General features: G+C 34.3%; 3 protein-coding genes across 3 annotated transcripts; all 3 read right to left on the bottom strand.

Annotated features, from left to right (window-relative positions):
- Positions 1 to 285: 285 nt before the first annotated feature.
- On the bottom strand, positions 286 to 3,909 carry LOC135849626 (uncharacterized). Its single transcript, XM_065370112.1, has 2 exons — positions 3,834 to 3,909; positions 286 to 2,775 (listed from the first exon to the last, which is right to left on the bottom strand). The coding sequence occupies exon 2, from the start codon at positions 2,752 to 2,754 to the stop codon at positions 550 to 552; it is 2,205 nt and encodes a 734-aa protein (XP_065226184.1). The 5' UTR covers positions 2,755 to 2,775; positions 3,834 to 3,909; the 3' UTR covers positions 286 to 549.
- A 3,975-nt stretch (positions 3,910 to 7,884) lies between these two features.
- LOC135849627 (uncharacterized) lies at positions 7,885 to 11,278 on the bottom strand. Its single transcript, XM_065370113.1, has 3 exons — positions 11,082 to 11,278; positions 10,520 to 10,991; positions 7,885 to 10,433 (listed from the first exon to the last, which is right to left on the bottom strand). Exons 2-3 carry the CDS (start codon positions 10,983 to 10,985, stop codon positions 8,047 to 8,049), a joined length of 2,853 nt encoding a protein of 950 aa, XP_065226185.1. The 5' UTR covers positions 10,986 to 10,991; positions 11,082 to 11,278; the 3' UTR covers positions 7,885 to 8,046.
- Positions 11,279 to 15,710: 4,432 nt separating this feature from the next.
- On the bottom strand, positions 15,711 to 17,914 carry LOC135849628 (zinc finger Ran-binding domain-containing protein 2-like). The gene has a single exon (XM_065370115.1). The coding sequence runs from the start codon at positions 17,640 to 17,642 to the stop codon at positions 16,899 to 16,901; it is 744 nt and encodes a 247-aa protein (XP_065226187.1). The 5' UTR covers positions 17,643 to 17,914; the 3' UTR covers positions 15,711 to 16,898.
- Between the last annotated feature and the right edge of the window lie 215 nt (positions 17,915 to 18,129).

Below are 18,129 nucleotides of genomic sequence, written 5' to 3' on the forward strand. Positions count from 1 at the left end.
AATTTAAATTTAAATTAACAAATTATTGCTGGTGATAGTGAATGTTCGTCAACGTGATTTTTTCGCTCTTGACGACGGATTCGAACTCGAATTTTTTGGTAAATTTAACAATAAAAACTGACAGGATGGGGAAACTAAGCTTCGATTTGTGTTCATCAGTTCAAAGAGTCCGACTGTCCTACGCTTGTTTTTTTTTTTGTAGCAGGCTAATCAAAACAGTTGGTTTTCTCATTCAATTATTGTCTTCTTCGCCAAATCTATTTCTTGCAAATTAACACTCGGGTATAATGAATTGAAACTTTCATTACGGATATAAAAATACAAAATTGAATACGATACATTTGGTATACATATACTAATTGACACTTCGTAAGTCATTTTAATCTATACGATATAAAATATAAAACATAGAACAGATAAATGAAAAAAAACATATAGGTAATACAAAATACTTCAATTCACAGGTTACACTTACATAGATATGTTTAAGTCATCGAGATAATAAGTACCTACGCGAAGCAAATACTAGATAAAAAATGTCTGCTCCTCTTAACAGCTTTCTTCTTTGACTCTCGCCTTGAATTCATCAATCACCTCAGATGGGACCGGGTTCACATCGTGAAACCAAGCTAATAACTCTGGTAAATACTCGTATTCATCATAATCTACAAGATATGAAAACATAGCGAATTCATGCAAATCCAACATCTCCAATCTATTCAATTTATATTTAGTCGTTTCTTCGGTACTGGGGAAAATCCAATTCAAAAAATCATCAAGTCGATGCAGCAAATTATCTTGAAACTCGGAGTCATGGCAATAGAACAGGTTCACTTCGTCAATTACATGATGGAAGATTTCATCGATAGAAAAACTTTTCTTAAATTTCAGTAAGGCTTCTTCGTCACCCAAACACCACGTCATCAATTTACTGAAACAATTTATTTCGAACCATTGCCAACAAAATTCGCGTTTTTGTAATTTCGATTTGCGAGCTTGAGCAAAACGTTGCTTTTTCACTGCAAGCTCTTCAGGAGTAAAAACCTGTTCGACAATTTTCATCATCGCATCGATCTTCTCGTCCTTTAGGGTCCAATCAGTATACTGCTTGCAACTAGTGAAAAGCGAGGAAAGCAGTTGTTTCTTCAAAGTCGAGACCAACGTCGGATCATCGTGGAAAATCTCATCGATAAATTTATTCATTTTACTCCAATCATCGGCATTGTAAAAAAAATAACTTCTATTTAGAGATTTCGACTGCAGTACTCGCTTCGTGACTTCTTGAGCAGCTTTTACGTCGGTCGAATAAACTTTTAATTCAGACTTGAAATTTTCTATACCATTTCTGCAATGAAGGTATTTTGCCCAATGTTCGCTCATTGTGGACGAATCGATAATTTTTTTTTTATACAGCAATTGATCTTCCGAGCTAGGCAAACATAACCGGATTACATCAGTCATCAAACGAGGGTCGTAAATTTTCATCCCGAATGCGATTGCATTCTTCAGCATCAACTGTCTTCGAGTATCCGCATTTACTAGCGATAAAAACTTATACAAAAACTTCAGAGCGTATTCTTTCTTCGCATACTTTGACGCTGCTTCGTTAAAAGTAAGACCATCTTCCTCAAAATCCGAATACGCATCTATTGACATTGAATCGCCGAACTGAGATGGTGAAAAAATCACATTTACTAAGTGCTTAGCTGCATACGTCTTAAACTGGATGGGAGCCATATCCCATAAGTCAATGAGCATCTGCATATCTTTATCGAACCCAATTCTAGCTTGGAATATTTTTTCCACTACTGCGGCAAATTGTTTGGCAGTCATCGCACTTTTGGAATATTTCCATGCCCAACATACAAGCGAAGGTGATTTCACTAAGAGCCAAAAATTTATTATAATCTCATCGGGTACCATCGATAACAGATGAAGTTGCTCGGCGGACGTCATCATGAAGAATAATTGATCTTGGCAAAAATATGTGTGACCATCACGAGTACCAAAACGACTGATTTTGTGTTCAGCAACTGAAATTCGATCTTCATTGCCCAAACGATTCCAAAAATACTTGAACGAGCGCTCACCAGCGCACTGTTTAGCCATAGCGGCATCAATGGAGCCGGAAATTCCATCGAAGAGGTGGTGCAATTTATTTTTCAACGAAAAGATCCAGTAAGCGATTAAAAAGTCACGTTTCAGGTTCATTTTTTTGATAGAATACGCAGGAAGCGAACTTAAATCGAACGCTTTGATTTCGTCTTCTAAACAATATGCACACATGATGGCGAATTTTTGCGTTACACTCAGTTCGCAAGAAGATAACATCTTGTCAGCGGTCTGTTTATAATCGATCTCGCCGCTCGAAAGCCAAACGCACTTGTTCGGGTGAAAAGAGATATCGCGATATTCCTCCAAGGTAGCACATGAAAAGTCACGGGATTCAAAATGTTTCATCCATATATCCAATACTTTAGCAATCTTATCCACCGCTTTCTTAAGTATTTTTTCAATAGTTTGAGGAGTTTTCAAAGATTCCACCTTTCTACGCAAACCAAACGTCAAAGTTCCAAAATCATGAGAGAAAATGTACTTCTTTTTTGAAAAGTGCTCAAACATCATTGGCAGAACTACTTGAACGGATGCTAACTGTTGTAAGCTTGGTAGCGGAATGTGAGAGAAGAAACTGTCTTCCTGAAGTGAATCCTCCTGCAGTTCCTGCATCGGTTCGGATGGGTTGCTTGCACTCATTTTGAATTATTCTGGAATTACCTGAAAGTGAAAATTACTTTGTAGATGATAACAATTAAAAAATATGCGAGATATTTATGGATCTATAATTCTGTAATAAATGACAAGGTCAACTTTTTCATTCAACTTCCAAGAGAATGGGTTGAGAATCGAGATTGCCTCCACTAGAAATTATTCAAGCGGCGTAATAAATCTTAAATCCCATTTACGTTTTCATAACTAGTCCCACTTCTCTTTCAATCCCATTCCAAGACAAAAAACCCACTACCCAGTCGACTTAGTTGCAATTTTCAATAATTCAAACAGCACAATATTCTCAATTCTCATTCCAAGATGGAAAACCCAGCTGATTGTTCGAAAAACTAAGAATTTCAGGAAAAAACACATAATTTATTTCATTATTATTCCTTCCATCAATTTTTTTTACTTTTAGTCACATATTGTCAATTCTCGAAATAGTTAAATTTTCAAACAAAATAGCAAAATTCAAATTGTAAACTTTCCAAAAATTTAATAAAATTGTCAATGTTTAAAACACAAAAAGTCGTCAATTTCGATGTCTAAAAATTGAAAAATCATCAAATGACCGTATATCGGGTGCGCAGAAATATCGAGTACCCTCACTCAAAAAAGTTTTTTGCTGAACGTTTCGGATGGTCACAGGTCACAGACAGTCTCACAGTGATGATAACGATAGCACGTGATTGGTTGTTGGACTGAGGTTACAACATTCCACCAATCATATGCATTTATTTCATGTTGCCAACCTATATTTTTAAAATAAACAACTTTCTTGAGGTACTCGATATTTTTTTTGAGCACCCTGTAGGCAAAACACATGGCTTTTTCACAATTTCGGAAACATCGCAGTCGTAGTGGAATTGGACAGTTTTGGCATAAAAACCGAACCTTTCAAGCAATAACGAAAGACCACACAGTACTTTGGTTTCGCAATCTTGACATATGAATCCTCACAATCAGACAGCTACAGGCAAAAGTTAAGCTTGTCGTCATGTTTTGACAAAAAAACAGCATTTTCAAGACTATTTTAGCAAACAGAAATAATTCTTTATAGTTACCTTTAGAAAGAATTCGTACTTTTAGACGATTATGACATAAAAGCTTGACCTGTCACTTTCAGCGAAAATAATTACTGAAATAGTATTTCTTCACTCATCATCAACTTTGAAAAAATAAAAAATTACACAGTTTTGTTTTGGCGGTGGCATGTTTACTGATAAGAATCATCACACCACGGAACTCAGGGCTGCCAAATGGAAATCGCGAAAAATCACTAAATCGCTCCAAAAGTTTTGGAACATCACTAAAAAATCACTATATTATTTTTTTCTATTAAACAATGGTTACTGGTTAGTGGTGCTGTGCGCCAATCAAAAATGCTTCAGTTGAGCTGTTGAGCACCAAATTAATTGTTAGTGGGTTTTATTTCATCAGAGCTCCAACACTCCAACAGAAACCTTTCCGTTATGGATTTTTATTCCTTCTCCTTCCTTTCCTATGGATGGTGGAAAGGGCATGGCACTCAGGTAAGTAAGTAAGATAGGATAGGATAGGCGAAAATGTCCCTGTCTCCCTGTTGAAGTGTTGACCGCTGACCAGAGAAGAAAAATTTTGGGAAATTTTGACAGTTTTTATTTTACAACTTTTTTGTCAATCTAGTTCTCTAGAAACCTGTAGGAATAATAGGTAGGGGTGTTCGAGCGCTCTCCAGCAAGTTACAAAAACCTGCAGCAATTACAGAAAACGTTGAAATTTCTTTACAATTTTTTGTAAAATTGCATTACAGCAGTCTATAGTCCATTTTGAGTCTATCATGAGCGCACAAAACCCCAAATTTTTTACGTTTTCTGTAAATTCTGCGGCGTTCTGTAGAGCGCTCGGGCTCGAACACCCCTAATGAGGTCAATTTTGCCCCAAAAAAATAACTAATAAGTATTAGGACAATTTTGACTAGAAACACAAAAAGTAATTTTTCGTCAATTTTGACTCATTTGCTCAAAAATGAGACTTGGAAAAATTTTGACAACTTTCTTTTCTAGTAAATCTTGGCACATAATGTGACTTTAAAAATTTAATGTTAGAAAAAATGAGGAATTTCCGAATTTTTGACAATTTCTGCCAAAAATGAAGTTTTGGGAAATTTTGACTGCTTGCGTTGTCAATCTCGTCAAATCGGTCAAAAATTGTGACTAGATTTTTTGAAAAAATGAGAACTTTTTGACAATTTTGACCAAAAATGTTATTTTGGAACAATTTTGATAACTTTTTTGTCAATTTTAGCAAAAAATTTGACTTTGAAAATTTTACAAAAAATTAGGACTTTTGACAATTTTGACTAAAATGTGATTTTGGGTCAATTTTGAGCAGAAAAATTAATTTTTTTTGGAAAGTTTTGAAAATATTGACAACTTTTTTCTCAATTTTAGCAAAAAATGTGACTTCAAAATTTTACGAAAAAATTAGGACTTTTTGACAATTCTGACCAAAAATTGTTTGGAACAATTGTGACCAGAGATGAAAATTTTTGGGAAATTTTGACAGTTTTGACAATTTTTTTGTCAATCTAGAAACCTTTGTGAAAGATAAGGTCTTTTTTGACGATTTTGTCTAAAAACTAAATTTTAGGACGAATTTTGACTGGAAAAATTATTATTTTGTCAATTTTGACACATTTGCTCAAAAATGAGATTTTTCAACAATTTTTGACAAAAAACAGAATAAATTTGACAATTTTGGCAAACGTAGTGTTCATTTGCCAAATGCCAATTTAGGAAAAAAGTAGCCTATAGGGCTTTTAATTGCTATGTAATTTGACCGAAAATTTTAGAAAAAATGAGGAATTTTTGACAATCCATGCCAAAAACGAAGTTTTGGGAAATTTTGACAACTTTCTTCTCAATCTTAGTTGGCAAAAAATGTCACTTTAAAAATTTTACGAAAGAATGACGACTTTTATTTGACAATTTTTTACCAAAAATAGGTTTTGGGGAATTATGACCAGACTCATGTCACCAATCCCAGATTTGGAAAATGATTGACTGTTGTTGGGAATGTTGGGTAGTTGGGTAGGTACTTCCAGTTTTGGAAAACTTGTGATTTGAAAAGTGAAACAACATCAATTTTAATGTGAAAATTCGATCTTTCTGATCTGAACTTTTTTTTACATTTTACGAGTTCTCGTTCATCAAATAAATTATGGAAATTGTATGTAGGTAATGTTCGCCGCGGAGAAGGAAATAGAGAAAAATAGAAACTAAATCATTTTTAATATGAGAAGAAATTCGGTGAAAGTGGTTTCAAGTGACCACTGAAGCACTGACGGTTGTTGAAAATCGAATTTATCCACTTCATTCATTCATTCGAATATTCATTCAGTTTCAATTTTTATCGGTCACACGTAAATCCTCAGATTCTATTTCTATCTCTTCGTCAGAATTTCATTTTCGTTTCCATCTCTTCATTACACAGCTTTGAACTTTTCTTAAATCGAATAAAGTAGAAAAGCTCAGAAAGTTAATATGAAATGAACGAATCTATTCAAAGTACTCGAACATAGCCGAAGGCTAACCTAACGGAGTTGCACGAACGCTAACCTAACCTAACGGAATTGCCCGAAGGCTAACCTAACGGAAATACACGAAGTCTAACCTAACGTGAGGTTTGTTCGTTCGCTTTTGCTATCACTTTCTGCTAACCTAACCTAACGTAACCTAACCTAACTGTAGCAAAATTCGATCGATTGCTGCATTCTCTTACAATGATAGGGTCAGGTTTGCGTGTTTTTTCATGCGAACTCAATTAAACTGGTAAGTTTAGCAAAAAGCTTATTACAAATTCTCGCTTTTAAGCTATGGAGAATTAAATCATCTCATCGCAAAATGGAGAATCGATAAATAAATTGAGAAGATGTGTAGGTATTAAAATCGTTGCGAATTTTTTGAGTGTATCTAATTGTCGTTTCAGAAATCAACAATCAAGTCGGCGAAAATTTTTCAAGTTCATTATTTTATTAATTCCATTTCTCATTTTTAAAAAAATGTTTCATGTTGCTAGTATCATTATTGACAAAATTCGCCAATATCATTTTCATTGAGAGTACAAAAGTGTATAAATGTACGTATAAAAATGATGAAAAATAGGTACAACTTAGGCCAAAACCCACGTAAGAAATTTCGTAATAATATAATTATTGGTTTCTCTAAATTTTGAGTGCGAAGAAGAGAACCATATTGGCCCGAGCAAAGCGAGGGCTAAAGTCAATCAAAATGAAGTTTTCAAGAAGCAAAACAGCAGTAATTTTCACGTGAAAAGTCTGTTTTCCACAACTGACATTTTCAAAAGTTTGAATAAAAATACTTTCCTAGCACAATTATGAATAATTTGAGCGATAGAAAATTACAGTTTAGACCGAGCGAAGCGAGGGCAAAACCGTATTTTAAAAAAATAATAATTTTGAGGATAGATCGATGATTTTGTCGTTTCGCCGACGATTCTGAACATTGGAGGGGTGTCACCTCCCCCCCCCCCCTCTTAAAACTGTCCCTGGCTCTGAAAGCTATTCAAAAAATTGGTACTGTATTTTTTCGACCTCCCAAATCGATTGAAAATAGTTCGAAATATTTTTGAGCAGTTCCAAAGCTTCCTGCAGATTTTTGAAAAATGAAATTCTCTTAAAATTTCACCAAATGAAATTGTTGTGCAAAAATTTACCAACCGAGAATTTAAGTTTTCCATTCTACCATTGAGAGAGAGATTACCTATCGAAAATTGTAAACAAATTTTTCGACATCACAAGTTGGCCATTGTTCTGGTTCTTGATTTTACCTACATGGAAGAATTCATACGCAACTACAGAATCTTGAGATTGAACGAAAAAAGAAGAACGCTACAAAGTCACAAAACGATATAATATATTTTATTCATAATAAACTGTATTCGTGGTAATTTAATTTCATTCGAAGAATCGAAACAAATTTCAACTTTTTAGGAATAATGACGGTATTTAATATGAATAACACTAATATCACTCACACAGAACACGAAATTTATATCTATCTAGGTACTTCGTATTACTGCTACTACATTTAAGTAAGTAGGTACATCAATTCACTCACAATTTAAAAAAGTAAAAACAACGACAACATACACGCAACAATAATACATAGATAATTACTTTGTTTAAAATATTATAACGAAGAATACAATATACCAGAACACGAAATCTATTAACCTATAACAACGTAGAACGAACCAAACAGCTTAAATCTTAAATCATACCAGTTGTGTTATTTTGCCACCAAGCTTTTTAAATTTAGCAATTTCGGCGGCGTCATTTTTGAAAAACCATTGTAACACCGTTCTCAACTGCATATCGCCTCGATTTCCTCTCAAACAAGTCTGGAACATATCTATTTTCGAATACGAATGAATTATCTTCATTTTGTACTCTTTTACTTGATCCGGCGACTGGAAATACCAATTTAAAAACCGTTCGAGAACGTTGAAATCGCTGAGCTGGCACCGTTTAAAACTGCATTGCGTCAAATAATGATGGTACTCGTAGAACACACAATCTTTCAACATCTTGATGAAAATCGTATTCAGGGGTAACGTGCGTTTGAACTCTTGAACGGCATTATCATTTCCGAAACACCAAATCAAAACAGTTTGCAAATACGATTCATCATTATTATGCAATACCGCCTTCATCATCTTCATCATATCGCCGCCGATTACTTGTTTCTTCAACGCTTTCTTATCACCGTTTGAAGTGAGATAACGATTAATGCAGAGTTGAACGGCGTCTAAACGTTTATTTTTCAACAACTTCTGCAATTTGATAATACCCTCGGATGAAAAAACCATAGTTTTTTTATATTGTGTTATTAAAATCGAATCTGTCAAACTGTCTTCCAAGACCATATTCAGTATGTCAACTGTAGCACTAGCATCCATAATACTAACACACAATGCGAATCCGTCCGACGATGTTATCAAATTCTTTTTGTACTCGACTTTAACATTAGGATACGAGGCTAAAAGCTGCTCGAGATAATAATTCAGTCCATTCAAATCACCAGTAGTGTAAAACTTCAAACAGGTTTTTCTAACTTGCTCCGAATTCCTCACTAGCTTCAATTTGAACTGGGCTAAATTTTCGGTGCCAGAGAAACAATATTCCAGCAGTCGATCAAGCTCTTGAAATTTACTGTTTGATAATAAATTTTCGCAGTATACGTTGATAATATTGCTTTTCAAATCATTCACGAAGTTCCTTTTAAACTGCAGCGAATCTTCGGCGTCAGGAAGAAAACACTCCAGCAACTGGCTGAGTTCTTCGAATTTACAATTCATCAATAATTTCTCGCAGCGGGTGTAGAAGAATTTAGATCCTGAATTACTCACGAAGTTCGTTTTAAATTCAGCTAAATCATTGGCATCGGACAAACAAAATTCCAGCAATCGATGAAGCACTTTAAATTTACGATTCTCTATCAATCTTTCGCAAAAGGTATTGAAAAATCTCTTGGTTGTGATTGATTTTTTGATCGACGAACTCGAATCGTGTAGCAAAACAAATACGAATTCGTAATCGTCGCGCCACTTCCATTCTGTTAATACTTTTCTAACGATTTCATGATCGTTGAAACCGACTACGTGTTGTTTGAAATTATCACTGGCACTGGTCCAAATCTTCGTTAAAATTACACCTTTTACGTGTAAGCTTAACAGGTCTCGAACTAGAGTCAAAAACTCATTTTGGTTCATCAAATTCCGAGCTTCGAACCACGTCTGAAGAATAAATCTAGAATTGATTTGAGGACGAGCGTAATTCACAATTATTTTCGTAGCTCGTTCCATGTAAACGTGTTCACGCTGCATTTCATTCAGTTTCAACATCACAGCTTTCTGGTAAACAGAGGCATGTTTGTCAATTAGCCAAATAGCCTCTCGGACTTGCTCGTCAAGATTCAACTGATCGAAAAAGTATTCTTTGGCTGACCAGTTATCTACTTTGCTATTACGTAGCATATAAACATCGATAGATAGAGTTTGATCGTGTCCAATAATCCGGCTAATCTTGGACAATTTGTTTCTATAGAAACAATACCAATAAAAAATCATCGGATATTCTTGGAAGTTCGGATAATCGCGAATATGGTCTGAATACAACGACGTCGGCATCCGATCCATTTCATCTTTCAAACAATACACGGACAAAAATCTGAATTTCTCAACATCGCTCAATCTCATCGATGTCATCATATTTCTAGCTGTTTGAGCGCAGTTGATCGCACCAGTAGGATACCAAGCAATGTGATAAACCAGGCTGTAGACGTATTTATCGAGACTGCATTTCAAAAACACCGTTCTGTAGTGATATGATACCCAAGCGATTATTTGTTTCGTCATTATACGTATGTATCCAGTGATGTGTTCAGCGATAGGTTTCGGAACAGGTAATTGGTCGGTTAATGCGATTACTTTGCCGCACAAGGAGTTCCATTTTTTGGTTTCTTTTGCACATCTGTCAGTTACTTTGGATAGAGCTCTGGATATGTTGACGTGATTCCATAGAGTAGCTGCGGCCACAACAGAAGCCATATCCATTAATTTGGGAACGTTCGTTAGAATTACCGGATTTATCGTAACAAACACTGTGGAAAAATTCAAACATTAGAACGGATCCCCAAAGATTTGAAAGTAAATATAGATTTAAAATGATTGAACACACTAAACTCACCATAAGCATCATCATTTTTACACTTTTTGCACTCTTTGCATACGTGATCGTCATAGTAATCCCAATGTCTTTTTCTAGAATAATAATAGTCGTCTTCTTCCTCTTCAGCTTCCTCTTCGTCTTCTTCTGCGTCTTCATCTTCTTCGTCACTATCTTCATCGCTATCTTTAGATCCTTCCTCCTCTTCTGATTTTTCTTCGTCATCGTATTCAGATTTCTCTTCTTCCATCTCAATCTCAGCTGTGTTGTCAAGAATCTCTACGTTTTCCACGTGATTGCTCACGGTCGACTGCGAACATTGATTTTCAGATTTCTCTTCATCTATCTCAATCTCAACTATGTTGTCGAGAATCTCTTCATTTTCCGCGTGATTGCTCGTGGTCGACTGTGAACATTGATTTTCAGATTTCTCTTCTTCTATCACCATACTGTCAAGAATCTCTACATTTTCCACGTGATGGCTCATGGTCAACTGTGAACATTGATTTTCTTATTAATTCGTAGTTCATACACGAAAATGAAGACATGCGATAATAATTTCAGTGATTTCCGTAATATTTACCTTAAATTCAAAACTCCTACGAGGCACAATCAAACCATGTTACAGGATACAGAATGAAAAATCAATGAAAAATCACACGATAACTGAAAGTCTGAAAAGTGAAAACTGAAAAGAAGAGATGATCACACGAAAAACCAGTGCGCAACGCTAGACCTACTAAGCTAGACCGCTACCCTATCCCCTTTGTATTTGGAGTTGCATACCAGAAACTTTGCAGGTATTTTTCGAAAGTAAAATTATTCACTTCATTGGTCGAGTTCCTTGTTCAATTAAGTATAATTGTTTGAATTTGAAGATTAATGGCAATTTTTCAAAAACTGATGCAATTTAAATTTCGGCTCAATTTATCGAAATTTTGTACCATAACTGATAGGGTTGGAAAACTGAAAACTTATAACTAATCTAAAACTGATAGAATTGATCGATATTTTTGATTTTCGATGAATATTGAACGCTGGAACTGAGTGGATCGTAGAACTTATAAACAATAAAGAACACCTCTCATGTTGAAGATTGGTTGAAGACCACATTTTTTAAAAAAAATTCCAGCTTTAAATTTGTGTGATTTTTGAACTGTCAAAGTGCTTTGACATTGTACAACAGAATCAAATTAGGTAACCTCATTTAAAATGCTTTGGAATCTTAATTTTTATCAAAAAAAAAAATTAATGAAACATTTCTCAACAAAAGGTGCTTAAACTTGGAAAAAATTCGGGATAAAAAAGAAATTAAATCCCAGGAATCATGTCATGACAAAAATTTGAGCTCATAAGTCATAATTTCTCAAAAAATGCTTTATTGGGAATTTTGGATTTTTTTGTCAAAATTTTCACTCATTTTAACAAAGTCACATGACACTTCAAAATCTTTAAAACCATGACTCAGTTTTGTTTTATTTTCAAAATTCTTCAAAATCGCTCTAAAATCATTATCGTCGAAATATTTGAATTGTTCGTGAAATTCCAACTCAACTTGACAGATTGCGAGGTAACTTTTATAGTGTTCTATAATAATTGTACAACAATTCATTTTCTTTCACCCGAAATTGAGTCTGTTTTGCACAACTGACATTTTTAAAAGTTTGAATAAAAGTACTTGCCTAGCACAATCTGAATAATTTGAGCGATAGAAAATTACAATTTAGCCCGAGCGAAGCGAGGGCAAGAGCCGTTTTTAAAAAAAATAAGAATTTTGAGGATAGATCGATGATTTTGTCGTTTTGCCGACGATTCTGAACATTGGAGGGGTGTCACTCCCCCCCATACACTCCTTAAAACCGCCCCTGAAATCTTACCAAGATTCAAAGACCTTGAAAAAAATTCCAAAATTGTAATGTACTGAAAAGTCATCTAAAATTCGTTGTAGATCACGGATTGGTTCAAAATCAGATGAAAGTGAATGAGATGAACACTATTATAGTCCGGCATATGACAATAGGAGTAATTGCACCCCCCCGCCGCCGATCCTCCGGGACAACTTTTTTCTTAAAGGGGACATCCTAAGGAACATTTTAGAGCAAACTTGCCAAAAAAAAGTTGGCCTCACTTACAAAATGGCGGCTATTTTGATTGACAGGTCAGCCGAAATCGCAGATTTTGCGTTTTAACATAGGACTTGCACGAACTTATTCAAACTTTACAAAGGTAGATCGAAAGATCATGCAAAAATTCATCACCTGTCAAAATTTCAAGTGCTATAGTGGGTTTTTCGATTTTTGGTGAATTTTTGAAAATCGAATTTAGGCCAAAAATGAGGGGAAAAAATCAAAATTTTACCAAATTGACCAAGAAAGCTGAAATTTGGGATATACCCTATTTTCAACATGCCAAATCGATTGGAAACGGTTTCAACCCGTTTTGAGCAGTTCTGGAGCCTCCAGCAGATTTTTAAAACTCAAAATTCCTTCAAAATTCCATCAAATTGGAGTTGTAAAGCTAAAATTTATTCTAAAAACTAATTTAAATACCCTACGAAGTACTGCAGGTGAATTTCAAGTCGTTTTGGATCCTCCAGCGACTTTTTGAAAAATCCTGAAGCCTCCAGCAGATTTTTGAAAATTTAAATTTTCACAAAATTTCATCAAATTGAGATGGAAAGCTGAAATTTACTCTACACTGCAATTCTAACACCCTCTGAAGACGACTTCAGGTGGGTTCAAGTAATTTTAGGGCCTCCAGCGTCTCTTTTTGAAAATTACCGGAGCCTCCAGCAGATTTTTGAAACTTTAAATTTTCACAAAATTCCATCAAATGGAGACGGAAAGCTGGAATTTACTCTACACTCCAATTTTAACAACCTCTGAAGACGACTTCAGGTGGGTTCAAGTCATTTTAGGGTCTCCAGCGACTTTTTTGAAAATTACTGCAGCCTCCAGTAGATTTTTGAAACCCCCAGGCCCCAACATTAATTTATCAAATGGAGTTGGCAAGCTGAAATTTACTTCGCAGACTACATGGTGGTTTCAAATGGTTTTGAAGCTTCCAGCTACTTTTAGGAAATTTCAATTTAAAAAAAAACGTCATACAATCTTTCAAAAAGTTACTGAAGGCTCCAAAACGACTTGAAATTCACCAGCAGTCAACTTCGTAGCGTATTGAAATTAGTTTGCAGAATGAATTTCGACTCTACATCTGATGAAATTTTGTGAAAAATTAAAGTTTCAAAAATCTGCTGGAGGCTGCAGGAATTTTCAAAAAAAACGCTGGAGGATCCAAAACGACTTGAAATTCACCTGCAGTACTTCGTAGCGTATTGAAATTAGTTTTAAGAATAAATTTTAACTTTACAACTCCAATTTGATGGAATTTTGTGGGAATTTCGAGTTTCAAAAATCTGCTGGAGGCTCCAGAACCGCTCAAAACGGGTTGAAACCGTTTCCAATCGATTTGGCATGTCGAAAATAGGGTATATCCCAAATTTCAGCTTTCTTGGTCAATTTGGTAAAATTTTAATTTTTTCCCTCATTTTTGGCCTAAATTCGATTTTCAAAAATTCACCAAAAATCGAAAAACCCACTATAGCACTTGAAATTTTGACAGGTGATGAATTTTTGCATGATCTTTCGATCTACCTTTGTAAAGTTTGAATAAGTTCGTGCAAGTCCTATGTTAAAACGAAAAAATCTGCGATTTCGGCTGACCTGTCAATCAAAATAGCCGCCATTTTGTAAGTAAGACCAACTTTTTTTTGGCAAGTTTGCTCTAAAATGTTCCTTAGGATGTCCGCTTTAAGAAAAAAGTTGTCCCGGAGGAGAATTTTTTGGATAATTTGTGAAAACGAAGTCTTTGCCTACAATATTTTGTCAAAAAAGTAGAGCTTGCTCACAATTTTGACAAAAAACAGGTATTTTGAAAATTTTGACTAGAAGTAGAATGTTTTTTCTACAATAAGTGTAATAAAACAGGCTTTTTTGATGACTACAAAAAAAATTAATTAAGAAAATTTTGAGCAAAAACAAGCATTTTTACCCATTTTGGCAACAGGATTTTTTCAATATTTTGGAAAAAAGCAGGTAGGAGTTTTTTATAATTTTGACAAAAAAAGAACTTCTTTACAATTTCGACATGAACGAGATTTTTTTGATAATTAAGGCAAAAACAGAAATTTGCAGACAATTTTGGCAAAAAACATTTCGAAAATTTTTCGGGATAATTTTGGCAAAAGCAGGAATTTTCGAAATTTTGGCTGCTTTGTAACAAAAATTTATTCGATCATTTCTGCACAAAATATTGGCACTTTTTTGATAACCTCAAAAAAAGTTTTTTTCGACAATTTTGGCAAAAAACAGGTCTTTTTTGCAATTTTGACAAAAGCTGGAATTTTTTATAATTTTTTTAAAAAAGAAACTTCTGTACCTACAATTTTGGCAAAATGAGATTTTTCGACAATTATTCTGGCGATGAGATTTTTTGAACATTTTGGAAAAACATGTGCTTTTTCGGCAATATTTTCAAAAATTTAAATTTTTTGATAATTTTGGCGAAAATTCACATTTTTGAAATTTTGACCAACAACAGGGTTTTTCGTTCATTTTTACAAAAAACATTAGGACTTTTTTGATAACGTAAGAAGAATACGTATTTTTCGGCAATTTTGGTCAAAAAGAATGTTTTTTGACAATTTCGACAAAAGAGCAACTTTTCTCAACGACATTATCCTATTATTTATTTTCCTAATTATACTTCTGTAAATATGATTTACTGCAGGGAGAAAATCAATTTAATTTACGTACCTACCTAATTACCTACAGTCCTATCTATGGAGAAATTTTGTTCAGTATTTTGAATTTTTTAAAACATCCTTACCTATTACACAGTTTCTGTGTGTCTTATGTTTACTATAAAATAAAAATTGTCCTATGATAAATGAATCATTCCGATTGAAAATCAAAGTGAAGTTCCGTTATCATCATTTTTTGAAAATAAAAATGATATATCAAATAAGTTAGCTTTACTGGAAGGTACATATGTAATATGTAATATTACAGGTAATTAGTAATTTCAAAAATAGTTCCTTTGTACTAACGATAGAAAAATGTGCATCAATTTTTTGTAATCAATTAGTCTCAAATTACAATAAAATCGAACTTTAAGAAAACTTTGCTTCCTCTCTGCGAACCAAAAAACACAGTTTCATTGCGCAAAATTATATTTCATCGAAGCACGTGCTTATAAATAATACGTCTCTACACATAATAACCTACTTAAACAAAATAACAATTCGTAATGCGTTTAAAACGAAACCCGTCATGAATATATGCTTAAAATACATCGCATAAGTGATACTAAACTCAGAACGAATCGGTAATACAATCACACGAAGTATGTTAAGAAAAGCCAGAACTGTTTCGAAGTTAATCCTGGTACTTGTTTTTTTATTTTTCCTTCAGTAATAAGAAATGCATCGAGAAGGCATTTTTTGGTAACAAGTATAAATTATGTACATGGTATAGTTAAATTGTAAACACGGATTTTTATTATGGGTACATCATAATATACTGAAACAAGAACAGTAATATCTTGTACGGTAACTGGAAAATCAAACGTACTCTATTGGAAAATATCCCCTAGCCCCCCAAAGCATACATAAATAACCATTTCCGTTTCACAAACACACACTTAAACGAATAATAAATGAATGATCAGGAACACAACTGAGAAAGAAAATTATGATGAGGTTTGCATAGTGAGAAACAAGCATTCCGGAAGAAAATTACACATTTTTTTTTTTGGGAGGAAATGTACATACAAGTTGAGAATAATTTACATCGTTTTGAAACTAATTGTCGTAAAAATGTACACACAAAAAGCGAATAAATAATATAAATATTAAAAACGATATTAAAAATTAAATAATTCGGTCCACGATAATAATGTCATTCGATTCATGAATCCAGAAGTTCTCGTAAATAGGTAATGAATTAGTTACTAAAAACAGGCAATTCGTAATAATTTAAAATAGCATAACATAAAAGTCAATTATTATTACCAATCCGGCGATTGGTACTACAGAACTAAATTCCCACTAAAACACAGATTACTCGATAAGAAATCCTTATACATCGACAATGAGAAAAGAATCGCACACACAGTAAAATTAGATTCGTGTCCATTAGTTCTTCGAAAAAATTCCCTCCAAACAGGAGGAACGAATTAACACTAAAATAAACGTCACCGAGATTAAACTTGGTAGGTATGGTTTCGAAAACGACTGATAACACTTGGCAGCGTTGAAAAAAAAATGGACAAACGTACATCAAAAAGTAATATCTTCTTTCTTCAAAAAAAAAAAAATCAAAAATAAAGATGTAATGTTTAATTAATTAGGCGATCTTGAACGAGACCGACTTCTACGATGTTTGCTATGATTACTAACTCTTTCACTACGATCTCTGTTCTTTTGAGAGTCTTGGGGGGCAGCTGGCAGATCGTCCCATTCGGTCAAATCGTACTTTGATAAATCTCCATCGTCGTCCTCTTCCTCCTCCTCCTCTTCATCATCTTCTACTTCTTTTTCTGCCTTATGTTCTTCTTCATCGTCATCGTTTCGTCTGCTACGAGTGGTTTCGGGTGAACTTCGGTCACTACTTCTGTGATCGCTTCTCTTTTTCTTTCGTCTGCCGAATTCGTCGTATTCGTCGTCCGAGTCATCTCGTCTGATATATTCTACGACTCCTCTATCGTTATATCCTCCTCCGTAACCAGTACGTTCTTCAACTTCGCCATATTTAGGAGCGTTACACATATTACATTGTTGCCTGCGGGCCCAATTCACATTGCAACATTTAGAGCACTGCCAGTCATCGGCGCTAAACAATCCTTTACTTTTTTCTGCCGCAGCTTTGCCGATTTCTTGACCTAGTTTCTTCTTAGGTAGGACTTCTTTTTCTTTATTACAACGATTGCAGATTAAACGTCGAGCGAAATTCAAATTAGCGCATTGCGGGTCACTGCATATCCAATCGCCTTCGCTGACATTGTGCCGGAACTTACCAGCTGAGTCCGGTTTACTCGTACTCGTACGTTTATCCGCTGGATCGCTGCTGGTGCTGGTGGTAGACATTGGGAAATTACACTAATGAAGTAAAGTTCGTAGATAATCTTCGATCAGCTGCGAGTATAGCTGGTAAACAATACGACTGCACTTGAGCCCAATATCACTCGGAAATCACAAATACATCGTTTGTGAACGATACCGACCCATTCGGGAGATATTAATGTAACTTTTTGAAAACAAATTTCTGCGTTAGAATAGTAATAAATAATTTAAAATTCAAATGGAAACGAAACACTTATTTTGCCAAATGAATTTTCGTCAAAACGTCAAAATATTTTCTGGAAAAGCGGACATCGATTGTTTGTTGAATTTTCAACCAACGATTGCAAGCAGTTGCATACACCTCCTCATTCCTCCCATAATTTGCAGCTCAAAATTTCCATTTTGTTTCGAAATTTGAGTTTTAATTTTATTTTCATCTTTTATCATTTAAATTTACAAAAAATTATACGTTTTTTCATTAAAGTTATTTCATCTCGTAAAAATGGGAATA

The sequence above is a fragment of the Planococcus citri genome, chromosome 1 (assembly GCF_950023065.1).
Source record: "Planococcus citri chromosome 1, ihPlaCitr1.1, whole genome shotgun sequence".
Lineage (NCBI taxonomy): Eukaryota > Metazoa > Arthropoda > Insecta > Hemiptera > Pseudococcidae > Planococcus > Planococcus citri.

Coding starts and splice junctions, on each gene's coding strand:
- LOC135849626 (XM_065370112.1), bottom strand. CDS start 2,754: ATGAGTGCAAGCAACCCATCCGAACCGATGCAGGAACTGCAGGAGGAT.
- LOC135849627 (XM_065370113.1), bottom strand. CDS start 10,985: ATGAGCCATCACGTGGAAAATGTAGAGATTCTTGACAGTATGGTGATA. Junction 10,434..10,519: donor TAAAAATGATGATGCTTATG/GTGAGTTTAGTG, acceptor ATTTTTCCACAG/TGTTTGTTACGATAAATCCG.
- LOC135849628 (XM_065370115.1), bottom strand. CDS start 17,642: ATGTCTACCACCAGCACCAGCAGCGATCCAGCGGATAAACGTACGAGT.